This window comes from Lagenorhynchus albirostris, chromosome 1 (genome assembly GCF_949774975.1).
Source record: "Lagenorhynchus albirostris chromosome 1, mLagAlb1.1, whole genome shotgun sequence".
Lineage (NCBI taxonomy): Eukaryota > Metazoa > Chordata > Mammalia > Artiodactyla > Delphinidae > Lagenorhynchus > Lagenorhynchus albirostris.
Window position 1 is genome coordinate 5042909 of NC_083095.1, and position 27674 is coordinate 5070582.

The following is a 27674-nucleotide window of genomic DNA, read 5'->3' on the forward strand; positions in this document are numbered from 1 at the left end:
CTCACCTGACTGTCCTCTCTCTTCTCTAACTGGCAAACTTCTATCCATCCTTGAAGCCCCAGATCCAGCATGCCCTCTGCAGAGGCTTTCCTGGAGCCCTGTCCCCGCATCTCAGGCTCCCGAGGCCCTGGACTTACTTCCCTCTGTCTCCGCACTGGCCACACTGTACTGCCAAGTCCCTCTTCTCTGCCTGACTGAGCTCTGCAGACGTGGGAACCGTGTCTTGGTCCTCTCTGTGCGCTGGTGCATGGCCAATAACAGAACAGGCCCAGGATATGCCTGGTCCTTCATCCATCACACAAACGTCACTGTGCGCGGCACTGGGGATACAGCCGTGGACACAAACTGCTCTCCTGGGCCCTTGGTTCTCGAGAGGAAAGACAGGCAACACGGTAGCACGTAACAGGAGGAACGCAGCAGGAAGAGCTGAAGGGGCAGGTGTGTGGGTCCTGCCTCCCTGACGAGGCGTCATGTGAGCCATGGGTTACTCGGAGGGAAGAGCATTCCAGACAGAAGGGACATCGGGGTGAAGGGGCACGTGTGGCACAATCGGGGGGCGACCAGGAGGCCGCTGTGATCGGAAGTAAGTGGGAAGGGAGAGAGTGGGGCGGAAGTGAATGAGCAAGGCAGCCAGGGCCAGGGCGGTCCACGCGGGCCTCGGTCAGGGTTTAGATTTGATTCTGGGTCAGACTGTAAGTCTCTGGAGAGCCCTGAGCAAGGCTCAACCTGGCTTGACCTAGACGTGGAAAGATCAATCTGCTTGTGTGTGGAGAACAGACTAAGCGCAGAAGCAGGCAAATCAAGTAGGTGTCCACTGTGAAAGCCCAGTCGTTTGTTGAATGAATAAATGATGAATGAAGGCAGGCAGCTGACAAGCGGGTGGGGGGCAGGGTCTCAAATGCTCACACCCTGTCCACTCTAGAAGCTGCAAGTTACATCCAAGTCCACCACCTGGGTTTCTGCGTCCCTGGGATGGTCACTTACTAAAATGTTTGAGCTGGCTCTTATCCTATATGAGCTAAAGTTGGCAGAAGGCTGACCTGGAAATTATCATTCTTTAGGAAAGATATTAAGTATGCTGAGAAAAAAGAAAATGGATGCTAATTAACTTTTGACTTATTTCAGAAGAAGTAGGCATTTCGATATAAAGATGGGCCAGGTTAAATGCCCATAATAATCAACCTGTGATCAAGCTGGGTTATGATTTAGAAAGTGTGGAGGCCACCAGCTGACTGGGATCTCTTTGACAGGCCATCTGGCTCACTGGGCAAAGGCCTGGACTTTGAATCGGAGACTTGGGCTCTGTCACTCACTAGTGTAGCCTTTGGCGAATCACTGCTGTGAGCCTTTGTTTCTTCAGCCTTAAAGTGGGGACAGGAATTCCTAACCTGTCCCCGACAGTCTCAGGAGGATGCCAGGGGACCCAATGAGACCAGGCGGGACAGGTACAACAAAAGACACGTTCCTTTCCTCGAGGAGCATGTGGGCCAGCCCCCGGGCACGTCACTGTTTCTTCCCACACCAGTGAGGACTCTGGCCGTTTCTGAGGGCTGAGATCTCAGACAGTGTCCTGGGATGGGGTGCTCCAGGGGCAAGCATGACAATTTGCATTCTTAGGGTGCTTTACAGCTTGCAAGTCACATTCCCACTTATGTTATCATTTGAGTCTCACAGCAACTTTGCAGGTGGTTATTATAACCACCTTTAAGGATGAGGAAACTGAGGCTCGGGGTGATGAAACGGCTTGCTCAAGGTTTCACAGGCTCTTGTGTGACAGGGCCTGGAGCACGGGCCTGGCACTCTGTCCTCTGCCCCAGAGTCTGTGTCATCTGTCAGTCGCTGTGCTGACCACAGGCTGCTCACCACGACCCTACGCGAGATGTACTTGGTGGGCACTGGCGAGGCGGGCATCCATAATGGACCATTCAGGAGCTCAAGCCCCGACTGAGCATGTGGTACCCAGGTCAGATCTAAGGAAAACGAAAAGCCCCAAAGAAGTCCTCCCATCAGCGTTAGGGAGATGACCCTGGGGCCGGTGGAAGGCGGTCCTCCTTCTCCGGGATGGGAGCTACACACAAACCAGCAGTGCTTTAAAGGAAGACAATGATGGCAGCAGGCTGCTGCTGGGATGCTCAGAAATCAGGGGTCCCAAGAAGGCTACAAAGTACTGCCAAGGTGCAGAGGGAGACCCCAAGGGTCAGGCACAGCCTCTCCTTGGACCCTTGACTTGAACTCACCAGCCCAGCCCAAGCAGCCCGGCCTCCCTGTGTCTCCCAAGGCATCACCACGGGAGTTGATATGTTAGTTAACTTTTCAAATACTAAAAAAAAAAAAAAAAAAAAAGTAACTTCGTATTGTTATAGTAATTTACAGGTGACAAAAAACTTGCACAAACATCATCTCATGTTATCCTCACAACAACCCTGTGAGGTAGGTGTAGTAAACCCAGTGTACAGATGGAGAAACTGAGTCTCAGAAATCTGAAGTGACTTGCCCGAGGGCACACCCTTGGCACGAGCAGTGCACGAACCCAGACTTGCCTGACTCCACGTCCGATACACGTGTACCCCAGGGCCACAAAGAGCTGGAGGTCGGTGAGAACACGGCTGCTGGCTGGGGAAGGCGTATTCCTCGGTTCAGGGTGCTGCTAGGCGGGCCAAGGTGACGGGTGCGATTTCTGTGTGAGACAATTCTATGTGCCATGTCCCTCAATCACAGATAGCACCCCTCGCCTTGCGCCCAGTTCCAAAAGTGGTGCTGGTCCAGGAACGTCGTCTTGGTCTGCAGAGGATGGCGTGACGGCAGGAAGCATCAGGCCACGTGAGGGACAGACAGACAGACAGATGTGTGACCGCACCAGCGAGCTCACCTACTGTCCAAACACCTGGGTCGTGTTGGCCCTTCTTCGGGGCTCCTGCCCTCGACGGGCTCACAGTCTAGATGAGCAAATAGCGAGCTCAAACCAAGTGGATGACCATGTGCTGAGAGGCAGGAGGAGGCCCCTGGAGGGGAGGGGAGGGGAGGGGAGGGGAGGGTGCCTTGTGGCTCGCAGCCCAAGCACGAAGCACGAGGACAACACACGTGAGGCTGGGGTCTGGGGTCGGGCCCAGTGCACGCCCGCGTCAGGATAGACCATCCAGTGCAGTCGCAATATGGGGCTGGAGGTCTCAAGACCGGCAAGTCCCCGGGTCTTGGTTTGCCCCCCCCCACCTGTATGGATGCAGCCAGAGCTTGTCAGTTAGACAGTGTGCTGGTTTTTGAGGGTCCAGAGACAAACAGGACACTTTCTGACTTCCCGGCCTGACCGAACGCACATGCTGAGAACAATACGACACGCTAGGTGGCATTAACCCCCGCGATGGAGGCGTAAATGAGCACCGTGGGAGTGCGGGGAAGGAGCGGGGCACCCTGCCACGGTGGCCGGAAACGGCTTTGTCTGCAGAGCCAGGGTCCCGCAGAAGGAGTGGGGCTCAGAAGAGTGGGGACAGGAGGGTACGCTGGGGGTGGGGGGGCTCTGGGGAAGGTGCCCTGGTGAGTCACTGTGGGTGCAGGTGGTAGGACGCCCCGGGGGCTGGTGCGCAGGAAGCGGCCACCAGGGGGCAGGCAGGAGATGACGCGGAGCCTCAGGGAACGGGTGTCCTCAGTGACCCTTTGTCGGGGATAGAAAGTGCCCACGGCCTCCGCAGGAGGGAGGTGAAAACAGCTTTTTTCCTTAGGAGAAAAAAGCAGGTAATTTTAAGAAGAAAAGAGGTTTATGAAAAGCAGAATCCAGCCCCGGCTCTACGAAGCCGGGAGGTGGGGCAGTGAGAGGAAACGGCTCCGGGCCTCACTCTTCAGGAGAGGCCCCTGGCCTGGGCGCCCTCCTGTGGGAGCTGACGCTGCAGCGGTTAAGGACATTGGAAAGACTGGGGGAACATTCATCACTAGCACCAGCTTGAAATGCACCAACGAATGATGTTATCACAAGCAAACCAGGTAACAAAAGGCCACACCGCTATGTTCTGAGAGACGCGCTTTAACTCATCCCGTGTGGATTTGCACCAAGCTACCAGGTGCTCCTTTTCCTTTTTTGCAGAGTCCCAAAAGATAAAGTGGAACTATTCTGGTTGTCATCAGGGTGAGGGTAGGACATGCCTGGTGAACCCCTCGAACTCTACAACACAGACAGTTTGAAATTCACTGCATTCAACTCCAAACTGTAAGCAAAGTTGCCTTTGACCAGGCAAGCCCCTGTGCCCCTCCCTGCCCAGCGCCAGCATCAGGCTTTAACACTCTGAGGCATTCCTGCATGTAATCCTGAGCCCAAGGCCTTTAAAGGAAAGCCACACTCCCACGGAGCCTGGATGCTCTGAGGTGTTACCTCCTGCTCGTGACAAGCCAGCCAGTCTTCAGAACTCCTGCCACCAGCACCATGCTTTGCTGTACACCCATGATCTCATCTGAGGTAGGCATGACCACCCCATTTTACAGATGAAGAAGCTGAGGCTGGGAGGAGTCCTGCCCAAGGTCTGACAGCCTACAGCAGCAGGGCTGCTCCTGGCCTCTCCCCTGTGAATGCAACTTCACGGTCCTGCCCTAGAAGCCCAGGCACTGGGACACAGGTCCTCCCAGCACCCCTCCGGAGGCTCCAGAAGCCCTAAGGTTCTGGGGAAACGGACTCCCGCCTCCAGTGCTGGCTTTAATGGTCTCCTGCTTGAAGCATTCTTGGGCCCCAGACCCTGGCAGTCTGTGCGGAAGGCCCGACATGCCGTGGGGTGCCCTCTGGGCCGTCTCTTCCACTCTTCCCGGCACACTCAGGCTTGGTCACATGCACATGACATTGGCCCCCTCCCCTCATCACTGCTGGTGACCTACTGGGAGCGTCTATGACTCTGGGATGAGTTGAGGGTCGCTGCATCTTCGGATTTGAAGAGTTTCTTGAGGTCTTAGCGGGAATGGAGGAGGGGACCCTCAGTTTTGGTCTGGGGTCTTCCCACTCTGAGTGAGCTACAGGACAGCATGACTCTGCCCACTGGGAGGGTGGACTGGATGTCACTGGAGAGAACACGGACAAGCCAAGCTCTCCAGCGCTCCCGAGCCCCGCCTTCCAGGCTCCACAGCTCTCTTCCTAGCCCCACCCTGGGTCTGGGTCCCAGGGAAAATCCTTCTTTAGGAAGGAATGGGCGTGATGTGGGACAGCGGGAGGAGGCTTGGGTGCAGGCGCCAGCTCTGCCCCATGTGCTGTGCAACCCGCACAAGTCCCTCCCCTCACCGGGTCCCAGCTGCAAAAGGGAAGCCCAGCACCCTGACGTCTGAGCCCTTCTCTGGTCCCACATCAGTGCTGGCCGGGCCTCCACCATCTGTCCTCCACACCTGTGGAGGCTTGGAGGGGGAAGATGATTCTCAAAAGCCCACTCCCGCCAGAGGGCTGGAGGCCATCAGCCTGGGGCCTCGCATCCGGTGCCACCAGGGCCCTACCCTTCAGGAACAAGGAAAGTCACTAGACAGTGACTGCGGGAAGTTCCGAGAGAACCCAGTTTAATGAAAGAGCGCTCCTCTGCTGACAAGGAACAGCAGTGCCTGTGAGGGGGGCAGTGCAGAGGCCTGGAGGAAACAAGCTTTATTTACCGGACACCTACAGGTACAGGTGTCACACAGGAATTGTGTGGGGTGATCCTCCAGCCATCAGTGGTATTATTCTATCCATTTTATAGACGAAGTGGCTCGTCAGGGTCACACTGCTTGTGAGTAGCAGAAATTTGAACCCAAGGGTGATACTGTGATTTATAATAAGAAATGTATATTTGGTCTTCGTACACTGTTCCCGGCATATAGCTCCTAAAACCCTTGTGATTTCCTAAACAGGAGCCGAAGGGGCATCTTTCGTGACAACATTTAGTCTCCTTCTCAATTCCTGAAACAGCTGCAGAGCATGGAGGTGAAATGGGTGTATTCGAACAGGCCCTTTCAACCACTCTTGAGCTGATGTTAATACAGTGACTTTTGATTAGAGGGCTGGAACTTTCAGTCCCCACGTCCTCAACCTCTACGGAGGGCAGACTGGCTAGAGATTGGGTTCAATCACCTGTGGCCTATGTAATGAAACCCCCATAAAAAACCCAAAAGGATGGGGCTCAGAGATCTTGGGTTGGTGGACATGTGGAGGCTGGTGAGGGTGCTGCCTAGAGAGGGCACAGAAGCTCTGGGCCCGTCCCACTCGCCTGGCCCCGTGCATCTCGTCCATCCGGCTGTTCCAGAGTTCCATCCTTTTCTAATACACTGGTCGGTAATCCAGTAAGTCAGACATTTCTCTGAGTTCTGCAAGCCACTCTAGCAAATTAATTGAACCTGAGGAGGGCACAGGCCCCTCTGACTCATGGCCTGTTGGTCAGAAGCACAGGTGATGGGCTCCTGAAGGGGGTGGGGGCGGTCTTTTGGGGCTGAGCCCGTAGCCTGTGGGATGCTGCCTGCAGGCAGTGTTTGGACCGCTTGGTGCGCTGTCGGAGGGACGCGGTGCCGGAGCACAGGCGTGCTCGGAGGAGAGGCGGGAGGAATGCGTGGCTCTCCTTCACACCGCGGTACCCTGGCTCCAAAATGTACATTCCCCGCCCACCCCCCACCTCCCGGGGGCCCCGCTGCCTCTCCTGCTTGTCTCTGGAGGAGAAGAGGAACAGTGTTCAGATCCCAGCCTCCCTTATCCAGCCGGCACTGTTAGGTGACGACCCAAGGAGATACCAGACGTGACGAAGACCGAACTCGTCTCGTTTTTACAGAACTTCTAGCCCTTCCTTTCAGACTCAATGGGCCCTTTTTATTACAAACATTTTATAACACTCCCTGTATTATACTGAAGTGAAATCTAAAGATTATATAACCTACCTACATAAATTAGAAAAAAATAATAAAGGAGAGAAGAGAGAGAAGTAACCAATAATAAGACAACACTGCACCACGTAACAGCTCAGACAACTACAGTAGGAGACATCGTCAGTCAGGTGCCGGCACCGCCCCCAGACACACAGTGGCCACTACTGACACGAGCGGTTTCAATAATGCGGTGCTGTGTGTGTATCTCACCAGCAATAACGCTGGAGATAAGATTTTCCAAAAGAGAAAACAACTCTTGGTAAAGTCACAAACAAACTAAAGCACAATTGTCTTTTGAACTGGGGTGGCTGCATTCCTAGAAAATTCAGCACATACTAGAACCGGTATTAAAAAAAAAAGGAGGGGCTTCCCTGGTGGCGCAGCGGTTAAGAACCCGCCTGCCAATGCAGGGGACACGGGTTTGAGCCCTGGTCTGGGAAGATCCCACATGCCATGGAGCAACTAAGGCCGTGGGCCACAACTACTGAGCCTGTGCTCTAGAGCCTGCGAGCCACAGCTACTGAGCCCACGTGCCACAACTACAGAAGTCTGCACACCTACAGCCTGTGCTCTGCAACAAGAGAAGCCACCGCGATGAGAAGCCCGTGCACTGCAACGAAGAGTAGCCCCCGCTCGCTGCAACTAGAGAAAGTGCAGCAATGAAGACCCGACGCAGCCAAACATAAATAAATAACTTAATTTAAAAAAGAAAAAAAAGGAGTGCTTCTTCTTGCAGCACAGTAAAGTTCTGTCTCAGATAATTAAGTTCCTTGCTTCCATGTGTTTGGTGGGACACGCAGGACAGTACGGGATCACGCGGGGCTGCCCAGCGCACCGTGATGCGTCCAGTGCTCCTGGCCCTCTGTCCACCGGCCACCAAATGCCTCCTCTCCGCTCCCACACTGTCCCTGTTAGAACCACCTGACTAGTCCAGCCTAAGCACCGACGCCCGCACAGCAGAGGAGACACGCCTGAAGCCACAGGCATGGTGGCGGCCGAGCTGGCCAACAAGCAGATGCCCGACCTCCAGGCCAGGCTCTTCCCACCGAGGGCGGAGCTTCCCGGGGAACCCAGACGCTGTGCTGGGGGAGCCTCTGCCTTAGTCGGACGGGGCTTGGCTGGTCACCATCACAGCCTTTCATGCGTCGTGCTGCGCTGAACGCCTCAGAATCTGCCCATCTTACAGATGGAGAAACCGAGGCACAGAAAAGGGAGGTGATTTGCCCAGGCTGCATGCAGGCGGGCAGCACCCAGGTCTGCTAACCTCCGGGCCACCGTGGCCTCTTCCTCCGCAGAGCCGACGGGGCACCACACACAAAGGGCTCTGAGGGCCTCTGGCCTGGGGGGACCTTGGAGGACAACCAGCACTGCATGTTTCAGACGAGGAAGCTGAGGCCCATGGACGTCACTGCGCTGATCGAGGGCACATGTGAGGAGCAGAGCCACGACCGGAGCCAGACCTCCTGAGTCCTAGCCCAGAAGAACAGAACTTGGGCTCCTGAGATTCAGGAAGTCAAAAAGGCTGCTGCTTCTCACACGCATTTCCTGAGCTCCCTGTGTGCCTCTCCGGCTCTGTTCCTGGAAAATGGCTGGTGACTAAGGCTACACCGGTCCTACCACCAGTAGAACCAGTAAGGTGGCGGGGAAGCAGACCCCACAGAGGTGTTGTGAGTAAACCACGTAAGTGCCCCGGCAGAGGGGATGTGCAGGGCCGAGGGTGCTGGCTGTAGCGCCCGAGACAGGAGGCCGTGGGGCGCGGCAGCAGGTGCACGGGCCGGGTGCTGGCACCACCCGCCGAGGTCTGTGCTCTCCGGAGCTGCCACAGAGCCCTCGGGGAGGCCAGCTCCCCTCTGTCCTCCCCCTTCAACCAGAGAAGTAGCTCCAAACAGCAAAACCAAAAAACAAAAAAAACTCCAGTTTTTTTCTGTTCTGGCCTCTCCCATTGCAGAGCACAGGCTCCGGACGCGCAGGCTCAGCGGCCATGGCTCACGGGCCCAGCCGCTCCGCGGCATGTGGGATCTTCCCGGACCGGGGCACGAACCCGTGTCCCCTGCATCGGCAGGCGGACTCTCAACCACTGCGCCACCAGGGAAGCCCTCCAGTTTTTTTGGAAAAAAAACTTGGCTAAGTATCTCTAAGATCCTTCCCATCTTTAAATTTATTTCTAAATATAGGTTAATGAGGGAATTATTTATCTACACATTTGCTTTTCCAACAAAAGAGCCATTCTTCTTTTTCATGTTACCGAGTGACTCATTCAGGGAAACGCTTTCTCAGACAGGCACCCAGACACCTGACAGCTAGCGTCTTCTAACTCCTAGACCCCCTCCCTGCTTTAGGAAGCCAGATGAAGGAACAGCCAAGGAACCTCTCTGACCTACTGACATGGTTCTAGATTCTAAACAGAAAGAAGTTCCTCCAGCAGAAGTAAAGTTCCAGGGAATGAAAGAGGATGAAAGTGAATGTTTTCTTCTACGTCTATGCAGCCGAGCATGAATAACAACAACTCCTAAGATACAGATGAAGTAACACTACTCCACAGCAGCCGGGCGAGGGAGGTGGATTTATTATCTGTCGTGAGCCTGAAACACACTACATGAGAGCAGGCTGCCTCCACTCATTTGCCAAAGGAAATAAAAGATCTCTTGGTCATTAGAGGACGCACCTGCTGTGGGAGTGGGAAATTATGCAGACGTGACTAAAGGCGCAGGAGGTTTGCAGCCCTGCGTGTTGTACTGCACTTAATTAAAGATACTCCTGAAAATAATGGGAAAAATGAAATCTCAAATTAGCATATGAAGAATGGTCATCATACTAGTAAACAAAAACGCAAATTAAAATGATACGTTTTCCCTTCTCTTGTGTTTGCTAAGATTACAGGAGTACTAAGGCCTGGTCCTGGTGCAGGCTCAGCAGTGGGTGACCATCGACTGGCCCGGACACAGTACAAACCAGTACTCTCATTCCGGAAGGTGTATTCAGCAAGATACGTCAAAGCTTTAGAAATGTATGTATTGTTTGACTCAGAAATATCCCAAGATATAATCGGACAAGTGTGTAAAGATGAACATGAGACACAAAGCATACATACAAATTAACATATAAACATACAAGAGAGCCTGAGAGCCTGTAACAGCCCTCTGTTACACGAATATAGTAGTGAAAAATGTGGACAACTTACTTACAAGCCGAAGGCTGGTTAAATTGTAGTAACATCTCTATATGGTACTCAGTGCAACACTCTGGCCACTTAAATGGTGAGGAGATCCGACTTCCTTGGTACAGAAGGACATGCGTACCATAGTGCCAAGTGAGAAAAGCTTACAAGACAGTACATACAGACTATTTCTGGGGAATAGCTCTTCAGTCATATGTGAACGCAGAAAACTCTGGAAGGCTACGTAAGCGTTAACAGCAGTCATCTCTGGGTTTTAGGATCAGAGATAATTTTTTGTTTGCTGGTCTGTATTTTCTATTTTTCAGTTATAAACAAGGACTACGGATGATGAGGAATGCTGCCTCCCGGACGTGCTAGGTCCTTCGGGAAGTAAAGAAGGACATTCTTCCGTCCCGTTTCTACACAGGGCTTTTCCTGCTTCTAGCATCGGCCACAGTGACCACATCTGTAAGCAGTGAACTAGCATTCACTCTGTCCAGACAATATACATAAAACCTAAACCGTTAGGGCTAGAAGGACCTGTAGAGAGCTTGATCAAGTCTGTATCCCTCCTTTCAGAGATGGGGAAACTGGGGCCCCCAGAGAAATGACCTGTTTAAGGTCAGAAGCAGGCTCACATGGAAGCATATGGAAGCAGTTGCCTCTACAAGGCCACTAAACTGTGAACTGAAGTCTGCTAAGAGAATGAACTGCAGCGGGGAGGGAAGCTGAGCTGGGCCGGGTGGCCAAGTATAGCCTGTAAACACTGCTGCCCTGCCTGACAGCTGGCGGCTTTACCAGACGGTGGTGCGCGCCCACTGAGGACAGCAGCCGCAGGGAGTCCAGGTACGTGCATCAGTGGGGTGGGAGCTGAGACGGTGCAGACCTGCCGGCGCCGAGGCCCGCGTCCTCGGTCCTCTTTCTGTAGCAGCTGTAACGTGCCATGAGCCATGCTCACTGCCCTGACCAAGCCCCTGTGATCCCCAGAGCAAGAAGCCCACCCGGAGCTGTGGGCTCAGGCTGGGCCCACGGCTGGCTGACCCTCCCCTCTGACCTACTGAGGCCCTGCAGAGTTGTAGAAAAAACACTGGATTTTGTTCAAAGCAGAAGCCCTAAAATTGAGTCTCAGTTCCATGGAAGATTCTGGCAGACATGTCACCTCTTTTAACCCCAAGCCCCCATCTGAATAAATGTGTCTAACAGTAGCCGGCCTGACAACCTGTGGGAAATAAAAGCCAAATTACAGGCTCTTTAGAGTATAAGAAGTCCTTTCTTAGCCAGCTGAGGCCTACCTGTGGGGCTGCCTGGTTAGTGGGAGCCCCTTCCCTCAAGAAGGGCAGGGAAGGGGCATGTGGGAGAAGATCCTGGTAAGAAACAAAAATCCTGGGCTTTGCAGAGGAAGCCTAGATGTTATTATTACTACAGTCATTTTCTCTGCCATCCAACTAGACCACAGAAGCCCCACTCTGAGTCCCCCTAAGCACACACACCACCCGCGGCCATCACACCTCGTCACGGAGCGGTACCCACAGGGAGGCCCCGTTTCCGCCAATGTCGGCACTCCTCCTTCACGCAGAAGACGGCTGCGCATTAGGAGACGGACGGCTCCTCCCCACACCCCAAACTACCTCCAGGTGCCAATTTCTATAGAAAAAGCCCCAAGAACCCAGGGGCTGACTGTCCCCCTATCCACTGAGATAACCCCTGAACCCAGAGCCTTGTGGGTCCCAAGAGAACCCTGAGCCAGCTCTGCACTCCTGTGCCTACCCAGGGAACCGAAAGCACCAAGCAACAGGACCATTATTTAATTTGTTGATTTGACTTGCTAGGTTGGCTTTAGGTTCCCTAGGTTGGGCCTGAAGTTGAAGAATGAGTATCCAAAACTCACTGGCATAAAAAGACAGGTTTTGTGGGTACCAAGGAACAAGGCCAGCAAAACAGATCTCTCAAGGGTCTGACTCTCTCCTCTTTCTTCCACGTAGAAGTCAGGCAGCGAGAACATTACTCTGTTGTGCCCGTTCTTTCTCCAGAATAATGTCAAGAACTCTGGCTGAACAATGGGTTTCACCAGGGTGACAGGCAGGAAGGAACAAAGAAAGAACAGAGTCGTGACCTGTCCTCAGCACACAGAGGGTGCAAACTGCGAGAGTAGGTCAAGTCTTGGGTGTACATCCAGGGAAGCCCCTTCCCCTCTTGAGCCCCGGCCTCCTAACCCAGCCATGTTGTCTGGGGACTCACTTCCCAGGGCTGTGGTGAGAATCAGGTAAGAGAAAGAGGTGTGAAGACTGGGCGGCCACGATTTGCTCTCCTTTGCTCTCAGGTTTGTACCTAAGCATCTTGTGTCTGCCAGGTGTGTTGGACCCCAGGAGGCCACACTAGTGTCGCTCACGCATGAGGGGGAGGTGGGACATGCTGATGAGACAGTGAGTCTCAGGAAGTCCACGATCCGATGGTCCGAGCCCCAGATGCCTAGCACAGAACAGGACATGCCAGTGAGGAGAGGAGGGAGCAGAGGCGGGCACTTAGGAGGTGCCAGGCCCCATGCCGGGTGACTGAATCCTCTCCACAACTCTGGAAGAGGGACTTATGACCCCATCTTACAAATAAGGATGCTGAAGCCTACAGAAGATAAGCAAATCCAACAGGACCAAAGGGGAAAGAACCAGTATTATTCACGCTCTTATTCCATACCAGGCACGATACACTAAGTACTCTATAAACATTTTAAACTTAACCCTCATGACAACCCTAGGAAGTAGGGTTTATTACCCCAAGGCCACAGGTGGCAGAGCAAAGACTTAGTATAAGATCTCACTGCCTCCGAACACATGCTTTTCTCACTACACTTGACCCCGGAACAACGTGGCGGTTGGGCTCTGAGTCTGCATGGGTGAAAACCTGCGTGTAACTGCACAGCTGGCCTCCATGTCCACGGTTCTGCACCCGCAGATGCGACCAACTGCGGATCATGTAGGGCCGGAGACGCATTCATGGAAAAGAAACCACTGTCAGTGGACCACTTGGTTCAAAGCCGTGTTGGTTCAAGGGTCCACTGCACCGAGGAGGGTAGAACACAGTTTGCCAATACAGAGGGGATCTGATAGAAGCCTCACTATTATCCTGCAGCAGAGGCCTCCTGCGGTAGCTGGTGGAGAGGCTGCTGTGCCCTGCCCGCGCTCTGAGGCCTGAACTACAGGTCAGGGTGGCACAGCCGTATCGTGGAGTGGCACTCCACAGTGACAGAGCCGGCTGCAGAGACACATGGGTCCAGGGGCGGGTCTCTCAGACGTAATGTCGAGGGACAGAAATCAGGCCCCGACGTACACACTATATGATCCATTTACACGAAGTTCGAACACAGGTAAGAGTGCTCTGTTGTCACAGAACTTGACATCCTGGTTTTCCTGGGAGGGGGCGGAGGGATTTGGTCCCTGTCAGGGCCTGGCAGGGGTTCTGCATATGCACTTGTACAAGCTCATCGAGCTCACACTTCAGGTTTCTGTACGGTACAGTGCAGTACACCCCAGGTGAAGAAAACGCGTCCTCCTCAGCGGCCCCACGGTCTCCCCTCCACCAAAGGCCGTGGAACCGGGATGGGTGACTACTATCCATGATGAAAGTTTCAAGTCAGGCCACTGTCACCTCGTGAGCACACATCCACCCCCTACCCCAACAAAGACACCCGTTCAACCCAGAGGAGACGCAGTTCTGAATCTGAGTTACTACCTGGCACCGGGAAGTTATTTCTTCATACTAGGTCACACGATTCCTATCTGAAAATGAGGGCTGGATTAGCTGATTTCCTTGTGATTCTATGGTGAAGTTAAAAAAATAACTAGTAGTTGCTTTGCATCAGTCATCTGAATAAAATAAAACCTTTTCCCCTCCCTTAATGTATCTGTATGTACAGATAAAATAAAGCTTAACTCCCACATCCCGGGGCAAGTGAGGCAGGTCGGATCGGAAACCTTAAACTCAGCTCACTCCACCACGAAGCTCAAGGCTTTTGGGTGGAAAAAAAGACAGCTGACTACGCAGTTATTTGGTGCCTACAATGTTGCAGGCAGGCCCTGCACTCATCACTCACACCGCTGTGGTTCCTCGCTGTGCACCCCCAGTTCTCAGCAGAAAATCCACAAACCCTGGGGCCTTTTCACAGTGGGGACAGAACTCTACAAGTACCAGTTCTATGTACGACCTGCGGGAAGCATACTCAAAACGTGTTCTTTATTTTCTTAAAAAAACTCTCCTAGGGTTTAAATTGGGTCCCAAAGCTCCAACCTGTCAGGCACAATAGATATTGAAAAGCCATCTCCCTCCAGGTTCCAAGTACTATGTCTCTCCACTTCCCACCCCAATTCTGGCAGCAGTAGCAGCAGCAGCAGCAGTGACAGTAATAATACCCACAAATACTAATACTGGGTGATTAATACGTGTCAGGCAGCCTGCTAACATACATTCGACTTCATTTAAACTTAGAAACAACCACATATCACCCATCCTATAGCTAAAGAAATTGAAGCCTAGAAAAATGACCAGGACTCAAGGCCAGCAGGGCACCCCGAGGCCCAGTTCCTCACTACCATGCTCTGCCAAGGTAAGATCTCCAGCAAAGTGCAGGACTGTCTCTGTGGCCACCGAGATGCCAACATCCTGGAAGGCCTGCGGCCTCCCTCTGAAGCTAACGCTACAAACTTCCGAGAACGGCCGCGTGTGCTTTTGCTCCTTTGCTCTACCTGCCCTGCACAGAAGCTTCTGCTAGCGCCCCTTGCCGCCCCCAGCCCACTGTCTACACCCCAAGCCTTCCAATTTGGAGCCTTTCGCTGTGCAGTCCGTGCCACCCTTCTAATTCCACATCCAATCTCTTTGCTATCGGCACCGCAGTCTGCAGAGACACTGCAGCGTTCTCTTTCCCAGCATGTGCTGGGCTTTCAGGCCCACGTGCCTTTGTATTTGCTGTTCCCTCTGCCTGGGATGCCCACTCCCACCTCTTTGCCCTTCAAAACTCCAGCTCAGATGTCACCACCTGCTCAAAGCCTCCCTTGGCAGCCCACAAGGGCAGTCCCTTATTTCCCTTTCTGTGTTCCCCAAGTCCCTGCCCTGCTCATACCTTATGAGCACACTTATCACAATACGTTACAGTTAGCAGTTCATGAATCCATCTACTCCAAGATACCAAGTGCCTTGAGGGAAAGGACTCCATCTACCCATTTGTTACCTATTCTGTCTAGTCAGTTTCTAACACTCAGTAAATGTTGAGTAAAAGTGTGCTAAACATACGCATAATTGAATACAAGAATACATTTTTGCTCGTTCCCTCCGATCTACGCCAAACATGTGTCTAGAATATCGAATTAGGATGACAAATGTAAAATGCATCTGGACACTTGGCTTTAGGAACACAGCACAAATCTGTATCTCACCGAGGGCAAAAAAGATGTAAATGCCATTCTCTCCTCCTTCAAATTGCTAACATAGCTTTAAATCTAGAGTCAGGCAGTGCGTTTCTCTGAGAACCCACAAAGCATCAGCTCAGCGCAGCTGCAGGGCGAGGACACCCAGGCAGCCAGAACTGTAGGAGGGCAGAGGTAGAATGAGAGAGAGTCTAGGCACCAGGCCAAGACAGAGCCCCGCTTACCTCCTTCTTGGGAATTCATGATGTTCAGGGCAAACAGCATGGCATTGGAGAACGTGGTCGCCTCTTCCTTACTCGCAAAGTTTAAACCATAGACCTGGCGGGCATCTCGCCACTGGTGGAAGGTTGGCGTTGCCTGATTGTACTTCAGCCCTTTCACGATTGAATAATTGATCACAACCTGAAAGGGAAAAGAGAGAGAAATACGTGTAAATAAATAAAAGGTAAGTGAGCTGTGTGGGGCAAGGATATTGTGTCCCCTGGGGCTACAAGAGGACAGGGGGACGGGGATGGGGTCAGCAGAAGGGGAAAGCACGACCCGGCAGGTTTTCAACATGATCTATACAACACTGAGGGTTTGAAAACTAGTTATTTCATTTAACTAACAAAGAGTGTGGTCGTGACCTCCACAGGACAGCCCTAAGCTGGGAGTCAGGTTCCCTGGGTCCTGGTCCTGGCCCTGCCTCCCAGCCATGTCACCCTAGGCGGCACTGCACTTTTCTGGGTCTCAGTTTCGCCAGTTATAAAATGGGGATAATGATCCTGGCTCTACTGACCTAATGGGGTTACTGCGAAGGTCACCCAGTGACACATATCTTATGGAGGCTTCTGGATATAAAGATCCTTAAGGGCGAGAGCCTTTTCTAATTCGTATTTATGCCTCCCACAGCCCTCTGCATAGCGTCTTAATACTCAGAATGCACTAATAAATGGGTTATTAGTTAAAAGGACAACTAGCCATTCTTTTGCATGTGGCTATTCAGTTTTCTCAACACCATTTATTGAAGAGACTGTCCTCTCCCCACTATATGCTCCTGACTCCTCTGTCATAAATTAATAAAACCATATCTGATGGGTTTATTACTGCGTTCTCTATTCTGTTCCGTTGATTTTTGGGTCTGTTTTTATGCCAATATCATGCTTTTTATTTACTAAGGTTTTTAATTACTAAACTAAAATTACAGTAACATAGTTTGAAGGGAGGGAGTGTGGTGTCTCCAGCTTTGCTCTTCTTTCTCAAGATCGCTTTTGCCGTTTGGGGTCCTCCGAGGTTCCATACAAATTTTAGGATTATTGTTCTAGTTCTGTGGCATTTTGATAGGGATTGCGTTGAATCTTGTTGATTGCTTTGGGTGGTGTGGACATTCTAACATGAGCACAGAGTCTGCTCTCTTTGCCTTGGTGAGTCTGGCTGAAGGCTTGTCAGTTTTGTTTACGTTTTCAAAGAATCAGCTCTTAGTTTCCTTGACCTTCTCTATTGTCTTTTTAGTCTCTATTTCACTGATTTCTTTTTCTTTTTTAAAATGATCACCTCCTTCCTTCCTTCCTTTCCTCCCTCCCCTCCCTCCCTCCCTCCTTTCCCCGCCCTCCCTCCTTCCTTTCTTTCTTGGCTGCGTTGGGTCTTCGCTGCTGCATGTGGGCTTTCTCCAGTTGTGGCGAGCAGGGGCTACTCTTCATTGCAATGCGCAGGCTTCTCACTGCGGTGGCTTCTCTTGTGGCAGAGCGTGGGCACTAGGCGCGTGGGCTCAGCAGTTGTGGCTCATGGGCTCTAGAGCTCAGGCTCAGTAGTTGTGGTGCACAGGCTTTGTTGTTCCGCGGCACGTGGGATCTTCCCGGATCAGGGCTCGAACCCGTGTTCCCTGCACTGGCAGGTGGATTCTTAACCACTGTGCCACCAGGGAAGTCCTATTTCATTGATTTCTGCTCTCATCTTTGTCATTTCCTTCCTTCTACTAACTTTGGACTTCTTTTGTTCATCTTTTTCCAGTTCCCTGGGGCATAAAGTTAGGTTGTTTGTGACTTTTGTTTCTTGAGGTAGGCACTGACTGCTATGAACTTAGCGGTAGAATGCAGAACTGCTTTTGCTACATCCCACAAATTCTGTTATGTTATACTTCCATTTTCATTTGTCTCCAGGTACTTTTTTTTTTTGCGGTACGCGGGCCTCTCACTGTTGTGACCTCTCCCATTGCAGAGCACAGGCTCCGGACGCGCAGGCTCAGCGGCCATGGCTCATGGGCCCAGCCGCTCTGCGGCACGTGGGATCTTCCCTGACCGGGGCACGAACCCATGTCCCCTGTATCGGCAGGCGGACTCTCAACCACTGCGCCACCAGGGAAGCCCTGTCTCCAGGTACTTTTTAAATTTCTCTTTTGATTTCTCCTTCAACCCACTTCCGTACCATGTTGTTTAATCTCCACATACTTGTGACCTGAAACCATAAAGCCCCTAGAAGAAAATATAAGTGGTAAGCTCCTTGACATAGGCCTTGGTGATGGTTTTTTGAATCTGATACCAAAAACAAAAGTGACAAAAGCAAAAATAAACAAGTGGGACTACATCAAACTAAAAAGCTTCTGTATAGCAAAGAAAGCCATCAACAGAATGAAAAGGCAATCTACTGAATGGGAGAAACTGTTTGCAAAACATATATCTCATAAGGGACTAATATCTAAAATATATAAAGAACCTGTATTGCTCAATAGCAAAGAAACAATCCAATTAAGAAATGGGCAGAAGATCCGAATAGATATTTATCTAAAGCAGACATACAGATGGCTAACAGGTACAAGAAAAGATGCTCAACGTTACTAATGATCAGGGAAATGCAAATCAAAACCACAAGGAGATATCATCTCACACATGTCAGAACGGCTGTTATCAAAAAGACAAGAAATAAAGTGTTGGCAAGGATATGGAGAAAAAGGAACCCTTGTGCACTGTCAGTGGTAATGCAAATTGGTGCAGCCACTACAGAAAACAGTATAGAGGTTCCTTAAAGTTAAAAATAGAACTATCACATGATTCTGCAATTCCACTTTTGGGTATTTACCCGAAGAAAATATAAACACTCAATCAGAAACATATATGCACCCCCATGTTCACGGCAGCATTATTCACAATAGCCAAGATATGGAAATAACCTAAGTGTCCACTGATGTATGAACAGATTAAGAAACTGTGGTATATACACAATGGAATATTACTCAGCCATAAAAAGAATGAAATCTAGCCATCTGTGACAACATGGATGGATCTCAAGGGCATTATGCTAAGGGAAAGAAGTCAGACAGAGAAAGACAAAAACCATATGATCTATCTTGTATGTGGAAACTTAAAAAAAAAAGCTCATGGATACAGAGAACAGATTGATGGTTGCCAGAGGTGGTGGTGGGGGGGTAGGGAAGGGCGGGGGAGAAATTATGCATATGAAACCACTTAACACAGCTGCTAGCACACAGGCTGCCAGCAAGTGTTAACTGAGAAATATTAAGGTCCTCAGAGATGGAAATATGCAAGCAGAGTCTACATAGGGCTGGATGGCCTGCTGTTAGTGATACAATGGAAAGATTCTGCTTTAGGAGAGGTACAAGATGATTTCTCGGATCTCCTCTGGCTTTGAGGCTCTAGAGTTTTGTGACTTGAATTGGAGGTAACTCAGTCTATTGTCCCCCTGGTCAGGAAGGAGAGCTCAGGAAAAGATTTGGAGACGCAAGGGGACATGGCCAAGACACCCTGTGTGCTGGCTGGGGCACTAAGATGAGAACTCTGATTTACTGCTCCATCCTGCTGTGCTGTTGGATAAAGGCCAGAGGATAGCAAACACGGGCAATACCCACAAGAGGTTTTTCCCAAGTCTCAGCCAGGTGGAAGGTAGGTTTGGATTGCCCTATAGTGAAAAAAGAGCGAGCAAGTGGGAGAGACGGAGGGAGAGAAGCACGTGTACTAAATTAGCTAAAGGAACACAACAGTTTTTTTTTTTTTTTGGTACGCGGGCCTCTCACTGTTGTGGCCTCTCCCATTGCAGAGCACAGGCTCCGGACGCGCAGGCTCAGCGGCCATGGCTTACGGGCCCAGCCGCTCCGCGGCATGTGGGGTCTTCCCAGACCGGGGCACGAATCCGTGTCCCCTGCATCAGCAGGCGGACTCTCAACCACTGCGCCACCAGGGAAGCCCAACAGTTTCTTAACTTGTTACATACTGACACTGCAGTTTTGGCCAACATCTATAACCAGGTTCCTCGGTGGTTCTCTCTCTGGGTTTGGCTCTAGATCGTCAGAAAAGGGCTGCAGGTTTTGTGGCTACATGCATGATAAGAAGCACAGTGACTTGTGGTTAACACAGCTCTTCAGAGGAGAGGGCACGATGATAGCGGTACAGTGACCAGAATGAGGGAGATGAGACCCTCTTCCTTTCTGCCGCGGTTAAGTCTATACCAGAAGGTCTGTGTTTGTGTGGTTTTGGTGCTGCACTTTTAGTGGACATTGACAAACTAGAGCAAGCCAGAGGGATGTGTTTCAAATGGACGAAGGTCTGGAAACCACATCATATCAAGAATGGTTGAGGGATACGGAAGCAAGATAAAAGAAGACTCTTCAGTGTATCACATATCTTTCCAGGTACTTGAGGGGATGATCTGGGGAAGTGAGATTTAGAATCCTAAGATCTGAAATCTCTGGTTGGCTATGTTCTTAGAGGGGGACTTAGAGGGAGCGGGAACTGGGGGAGGTGGATGCCTATCCAGAATCTAGAAACAGTGTGGCGTAAGGAACTCAGAGACCAGACAGAATGTCTAGCTCAATCCTCCCTTTTTACAGTTGGGAAAACTGAGGCCCAGGGAGAATAAGTGATTTGCCCAAGGTTACAAGGTAAGTAATGGTAGAACTGAATTTAGAATCCAAGCCTGTAGCCTAGCACTTTGTGCTGCTTCTGACTGCCAGCATAATGAGCTGCAATCTTTCTTCCCATAATTCCTTCTCTGGTCCTAGCTCTAACCTCTAAAGAGCCTCAGAAATCGATTCTCTACTTTTAGAGATTTTCGGCTACTGGATTGGGAGAGTGTGATAAAGCTGTCCCAGAAGTCCTCTGGGTTCTTTGCTGCACATGGCTGGCCTGTCCTCCAACTGCAGCTCTTGGGTTACCATTTCTGATCCATCTACACCTAGAGCATAGAGTTATAAAGGCTGCTCACCGAGTGCTGTGTCTGCTAGCCAGACATAGCCCACAAGGGTCTACGACTGCTCCAAACACAACTACCGTACTAGGTACAAGGACTGAGCAGAGGGTTTTGAGTCAAACGGTTCAGGATTAAAATTCTGGCCTTATTACTTTGCAGCTGAATAAACTTGGAAAAGTTACTAGCATTAGCTTCTTCATATGTAAAATGAAAATATTATAAATAATGCTGGACTGAATATCCTTGTGCATATGTCTGTGTGAACATTCCTATGAGCAGAATTTCTGGATCAATGGACATGACCATTTAAACATTTATATTTTCTGTTTGAAAAGATCTACTCTGAAACTTCTAAACTGCCTTCTAAAAAAGGAGAGTCCATGCAATGTGTTTTGGACATATGTGCAGATGACACATGGCCTATTTGTCACTTCACCATCTCGAGAGGTGGTCAGTGTTCATTAACTGACAGACAGAACTTACGAGCGCTGATAGTTAAAAATCTCTGTACCTACTCAATGGTTCCATTCCCTTGTTTACTCTCCTTAGAGCATGTGCATTACTACAAGTCCACTTAGGGGTGTGGATCAGCTTCATTTAATACACTCCTCCCCAGAGATGTCCATGTTTCTGAGTATCACCATCAGTTACTTTCGCCTGTTCTTGGACTACACAGAAATGGATTCATATGGTATGTTCACTTTTGTTTCTGTGTTCTTTCACTCAATATAATATCTATGAGATTCACCTGCGTCACTGCATTTATAAGTATATAGTTTTTTTTGATTGCTACATAACATTCCATTTTTTTATATACTATAAATAACCTATCCATTCTCCTGTTGATGGACATTCTCGTAGTTTCTAACTGTTGGGTATCAGGAATAAAACTGCTGGGAATATTTTCATATAGGTCTTTCAGTGGACACAGACACTCATTTCTCTTGGGTAGGTACCCAAGAGTAGGTTATAGGGTAGGTGTACACTGAGTTTTACTAGGTTCTGGCAAACCATTTTTCAAACAGGCTGTATTGATGGACACCTCCGCCAGCAGTAACGGGAACTCCAGCTGCTCTGCATCCTCACCGACATTTGGTATCCTTTTAATTTTAGCCTTCTGGTGTGCGTGCAGTACTCTGATTGCAGTTTTCGTTTGTATTTCCCTTATGGGTAATGATGCAGAGCAACCTTCACGTGCTCACTGGCCATGTCTTCTGTTCCACTGCTCTTTTCTCTTTTGCGAAACTCCTGTCCCAGTCATTTCGCTCATTTTTAAGAGGTTGTATGTTTTTTTCTTTTTGATTTGTAGGAGTTCTGTATATATTCTTCATATGAATCCTTTGTCATATTCATTTCTCTCCCTCTCTTTCTCCCCGCCCATATGTATGTATGTATATATGTATGTACGTATGTGTGTGTGTACGTACGTATATTCTCCCTGTTTGTAGCTTGCCCTTTCATTCTCTTAATGGGGCCTTTTAACAAAGAAAACTCCTTAAATTTAAAGAAGTCCAACTTAATTTTTTTTCTTTTACAGTTAATGCTTTGTGTGTCCCGTTCAAGGTCATAAAGATATTTTCCTGTATTTTCCCCTCAATATAATGAAGATATTTTCCTGAATTTTCTTCTAGACACTTTATTGATTTACTTTGCATATTTAGGTTGATTTTTAATTAATTTGGGGGTATAGTGCGAACTAGGGATAAAGTTTTTTTTTTCATATTGATATCTCATTGTTCTGCCATCATCTGTTGAAAAGACCATCTTTAGCCCACTGAGTGCAACGGGGCTTTGTCATAAATCAAGTGACTATATATATGTGGGTCTATCTAGACTCTTTTTTTCAAAAAGAACTACAACATTTTGCTTTTCTCTATTGTGTATCTGCTTTCTATTTCATTAGATTTTTGGTTTTGCTTTTAATTTTTCCTTCTACTTTTGTTGGTTTAATTTGTTTTTTTCTAGCTTCTTGAGATAGAAGCTTAGGTCACTGACTTTCAATCATTCTTTTTCTAAGCTATGCATTTCTAGCTATACATTTGTCTATATGCTGTGCTTTAGTTGCATCCCACAAGTTTTGCTACATTGCAGTTTCACTATTGTTCTGTTCAAAATATTTTCTAGTTTTACACTGCGACTTTTTTTTTTGGTCCTATGGGTTATTTAGTAGTATACTGCTTAATTTCTAAACATTTGAAGATTTTCTAGTTATCCTTCTATTACTGATTTCTAGCTTAATTCCTCTGTGGTCTAAGAAAAACTCTGTATGATTTTAATCCTTTTAAATTTGTTGAGATTGGCTTTGTGGCCTAGCATGTAGTCTGTTCTGTTAAATGCTCAATGTACACTTGAGAAGACTATATTCTACTGTGGCTGCCTGTAGTTTCTATAAATGTAAATTACATCAAGTTGGTTAATAATGCTCTTCAAATTTTCTACGTCTACTTATTCCAGTCTCTTGCAGGTATGAACAGAATCTCCGACCAGGCTTCTGGATTCCTTTATTTCTCCCTTTAGATCTGTCCATTTTTGCTTTATATATTTTGAAGATATATTAGATGCCTACAAATTTAGGATTGTTATGTCATCCTTTTCAGTTGACTCTTTTATCATTAAAAAGGTCCTTTATCTTCACTAATAATTCTTGCCTTAAAGTCTACTTTGTATAATATTAATATAGTCACACCATTTTCTTTGGTTAGTGTCTGTTAAGGTTCATCTTCTTCCACTCTATTACTTTCAACCTCTGTCCTTATCAGCTTTACATTAAAACTAATTCTCCAAGCTTTGGTAGGACTAATCTAGACAAGTGCTGAAGGATAAAACTTATTTTATTTTATTTTTTAACATCTTTATTGGAGTATAATTGCTTTATAATGTTATGTTAGTTGTTGCTGTATAACAAAGCAAATCAGCTATATGTATACATATATCCCCGTATCTTTTCCCTCTTGCGTCTCCCTCCCACCCCCCCATCCCACCCCTCTAGGTGGACACAAAGCACTGAGCTGATCTCCCTGTGCTATGTGGCTCCTTCCCACTAGCTATCTATTTTACATTTGGTAGTGTATATATGTCCATGCCACTCTCTCACTTCGTCCCAGCTTACCCTTTCCCCTCCCCATGTCAAGTCCATTCTCTACGTTTGCGTCTTTATTCCTGTCCTGCCCCTAGGTTCTTCAGAAACTTTTTTTTTTTTAGATTCCATATATATGTGTTAGCGTATGGTATTTGTTTTTCTCTTTCTGACTTATTTCACTCTGTATGACAGACTCTAGGTCCATCCACCTCCATCCAAGTAAATATCTCTTGCTACTTCTTCAACTGTTCCACATAATAATGCTGCTTTCAGACCTCTCACCAGTTTGGACGCCCTCCTCCTTACAGATTTCATTTACGGCACTCAGATTTGGTCCCAACATTCACGGGAAAGTACAACCAGTGCAGAGCAGAGCACAACTATAAAATCCCTCCTTCTGGGCCTCTACTTCTATTAATTCAGCCTGAGAGTCACTAACATTTTTAGTGGCCATAACTCCTTCTCAACTAAACATCTTTTGGTTTCTTCACCTTTGATGTGAGATTCAGGTTAGACCCTGGCTAATGATACTATAACTTACCAGTCCTTTTCCCCACAAATGATCACCTGGTTTTATGTCCACCTATTAGCAAAACGGGGGAGACAATTCTTATACCATTATCCTCATGGGGTTACTGGGGGACTGAAATAATAAACATGAAGAGTGCTCTGTAAGCCATAGAGAGCACTGAACATGTAAGATATCCCCCTCTGGTTATAAGACCAGGAATCTCTGTCTCTCTTAAGATGTTTGACCTTGTAATCCATACTGACTGGAAATCAGACCTGTGAAAATCCATATTTTCTCCTGGGTCCATAAAAGTTATTATGGACCAGGTTTCCTGCCACTTTCTCTAATACCTTGGTTTACTGAGAATCTCTTTTGTGTTCCTGGCTAATGTGTCCCACCCACCTGGGCAGAGTTGCAACCATGTTCCAGGAGCCTGTCTGATGAACGTGTAATTCCAGCTGGAAGGCTATGTTGGTAACTTCTCCATCAGGTTCCAGAAGATCTCTAAGTTTGAGGCAACAGAGTCTCTCTGAGTTTCCCCAGGAGATCACTGAGGACGGCGGCCAGTCCCTCCCTGAACGCAGCAAAGGTCTCCTCCCAAACGAGCCCCAACACGTGCTTTCCTCTGAAGGAAGCTGAGGCTTCCGAGAACCAGGTTCACGTTGGTTCCCACACACCATGGTATCTTCCTAGTGTGCCCTGCAGGGCAACCAAGAGGCATGAAGAGAATGGAAAACTTGTCATAATAAAAGCAGCCACTTAGGGAACACCCACTATGATTCAGGAACTGCCTGAGATAATGCGCCTTATGTCAAAGGCGAGTACCAGGGTGGAACTGCCCTGGCTGTCAGGGAAATGTGTGAGATGTTTTTGGTTGTCACTATAGTTGGGGCTAAAGGTGTTATAAATCCTGCAGCATATGGTGCAGTGTGCCTCTAAAAGGCAGAGCCAGAATCAGTGAACTAGAAGAACAGGGAAGCAGCTTCTAGAAGGTTTTTTAGAATAACCTGCCTATCCGTAAGGCTCATCAACAAGGGACAGGGATGCCCCTGAAGGTACCCAGAGTTCCAGGTCAGAAAGACCACCTTTGATCAGGGGTTCTGAAGTGAGGAGGTTCCTTTTAGCCACAAGAATCTGAAATCTAATAGGACTATTTTGGCAAAAGCAGAAACCCATTCAATAGGCAACACACTAAAAACAGAGTCCTCAGTTTCTGTTCTCTTTCCTATTTGAGAACACGATGATTCTTGCAAAGATAGCAGCAAACCTGCTGCTCAGCTCAGCCCAGGGCTGACTGACAAGGGCTGCCTATTTAAGGCAGAGGTGTTCATAAATGCTGAACTACAGATCTGCCGATTTCACTGCTGAAAAATGTCCTTGTCCATCTCTAAGAAGAGAGCCGGAGGGAGAGCCTGAGGCCCTAACAAAGTCACTGTGGTGAAGCCACACGAGCCCTTTCTCCACATCTCTATTTCAGTCCACGACACATCAGCTCACTCTGTCTGAGTTATTTGTACACGACTACCACGGACATAGGTGGACTTACCTTGTATTTATTGGCACAGGTACTTACCAGGTACACTCACAAACTACCTCATCTGATTTCTCCAGGATGTACTATTATGGAGGAGAATGATCCCAGATTCTTTAAATCATCTTGATTTCTCCCCCACAGTAAGACTTAGGGGGTTGGTGGACCCAAAATCTTCACAGCTATATTACTTATGGGTATGCAGGCAGAGAATAATACTAACACATTTGTACAATATATTTTTCAAAGCTGTTTCACATCTATTATTTTATTTATATTCTAATATGACAATAACACAGTGAGGTAGGCAGGGTGTGGATCACTGCCTGTGTAAGACAGCTGTGAAAAATGAAGTTCAGAGAAGATAGTTTGCTCAAGGTCTTACACCTTGGAGTATGAGAATACAGAGCCAGACACTGAACCCAGACCTTTGACTCTAAATCGTGACCTTGTTGTTCTCTGACCATTTTCCACCAGTGTGTGTGTGTGTGTGTGTGTCTGTGTGTGTGTGGTGTGTGAGGTGTGTGTGTGTGTGTGTGTGTGAGGTGTGGGTGTGTGAAGTGAGGTGTGTCTGAGGTTTTGTGTGTGTGTGGTGTGTGTGAGTTGTGTGTGAGGTGTGTGTGTGTGAGGTGTGTGTGTGGTGTGTGTGAGGTGTGTGTGTGTGTGAGGGGGGTGTGTGTGTGTGAGGGGGGTGTGTGTGTGAGGGGTGTGTGTGTGTGAGGGGTGTGTGTGTGAGGGGTGTGTGTGTGTGTGTGTGAGGGGTGCGTGTGTGTGAGGGGTGTGTGTGGGGACGGCCTGTCACCCCAGCACTCACCTGCTGATCCTGAAGCTTGACTCCGACGACTCTGAAGGTGTTGCTGGCAGTGTTGTGGTAGATGTTGATCCGGCTGAATCCCTGCTGGCCAGGTTTGATTGGTACCCACTTCTTACTGGTGTCATCGTAGACCATCACGGAAGCCCGGGCTTGGCAGATACTCTGTTCGCTGCAGACCAAGAGAAAACGTTAAGCGTCAGCCTCAGTTACAAGGGATGGATGCTGGCTTTGTCCTTTTCTGAAACAGAGGCCAACTGCCGCTTGACACAAAGGAACTTCCTAGTTGCCAGAGCTTCCAACTGTCTGTGGAAGGGCCACTCTGTGCGGTGATAAGTTTTGACTCTCCAAAGACCAGGGGGAGTGGACAGGAGGTTCTATAACAAAGTTTTTGATAGCATGGAAGAGACTCCCAGCTTCACTTTCAGGGGAAAAGGTGCTTGAATTAGAAAGGAATTACAGCTATAATTTGCCAACTGTCCACGATGTCCTAGGCACGGTGTTGAATAAGACAATGCACTAAAGCACATAAGCTTCGCAACTTATGAAGCAGCCATTTATTTCCCCCATTTTGTAGATGACAAGAGAGTGGCTCAGAGACTTGGAAAGATTTATACAAATTCACATAGGGACTCAGCGACTCTATCTGGGATTTCCAACCTGTTCTGTCTGACTCTAGAATACATGATATAGATAATATTCTCCACAACATCCAACAAAACGCTCAGTTTATGACAGCACGACAGTGTGGCTTCACACATGCTATGTAGACAATAACATGATTAGGTGATCTTCTGAAGAACAGAGTGAATCAAAATGAATAGATGGTCCACCCTGCTTCAGTGGAGACATTTCCGAGCAAACTCCCCTGTCCAGCATGTGACAGAAAACGAGGGAAGAAGCAAAAGAAGCACCCGGAGAGAGAAGATAGTCATGACTGAAGTCAGCACACTGCAACTCCCGCCACAGCACGCAGGGCAAGTCTCCCAGAGCCCACCGGCCTCTTCATTTACATATAAGCCTAATAATCTTAAACATTCACTTTCTCAGTCTCTAGTATATTAGAATCCCCCAATTAAAAAGGTAAGACGGGCTTCCCTGGTGGCGCAGTAGCTGAGAGTCCGCCTGCAGATGCAGGGGACATGGG

The 27674-nt window shown here is 48.9% G+C and overlaps 1 protein-coding gene across 5 annotated transcripts in view; it reads right to left on the reverse strand.

Moving 5' to 3' along the window:
- Positions 1 to 27674, reverse strand: part of EVL (Enah/Vasp-like) — a 163402-nt gene that overhangs the window by 35317 nt on the left and 100411 nt on the right. For all 5 annotated transcript variants that reach the window (XM_060162057.1, XM_060162233.1, XM_060161871.1 and 2 more), the window contains 2 exons: positions 26531 to 26699; positions 15642 to 15819 (listed from right to left, as the gene is read on the reverse strand). In XM_060162057.1, the coding sequence (XP_060018040.1) occupies positions 15642 to 15819; positions 26531 to 26699 (347 nt within the window). The remainder of the gene's footprint in view (positions 1 to 15641; positions 15820 to 26530; positions 26700 to 27674) is intronic.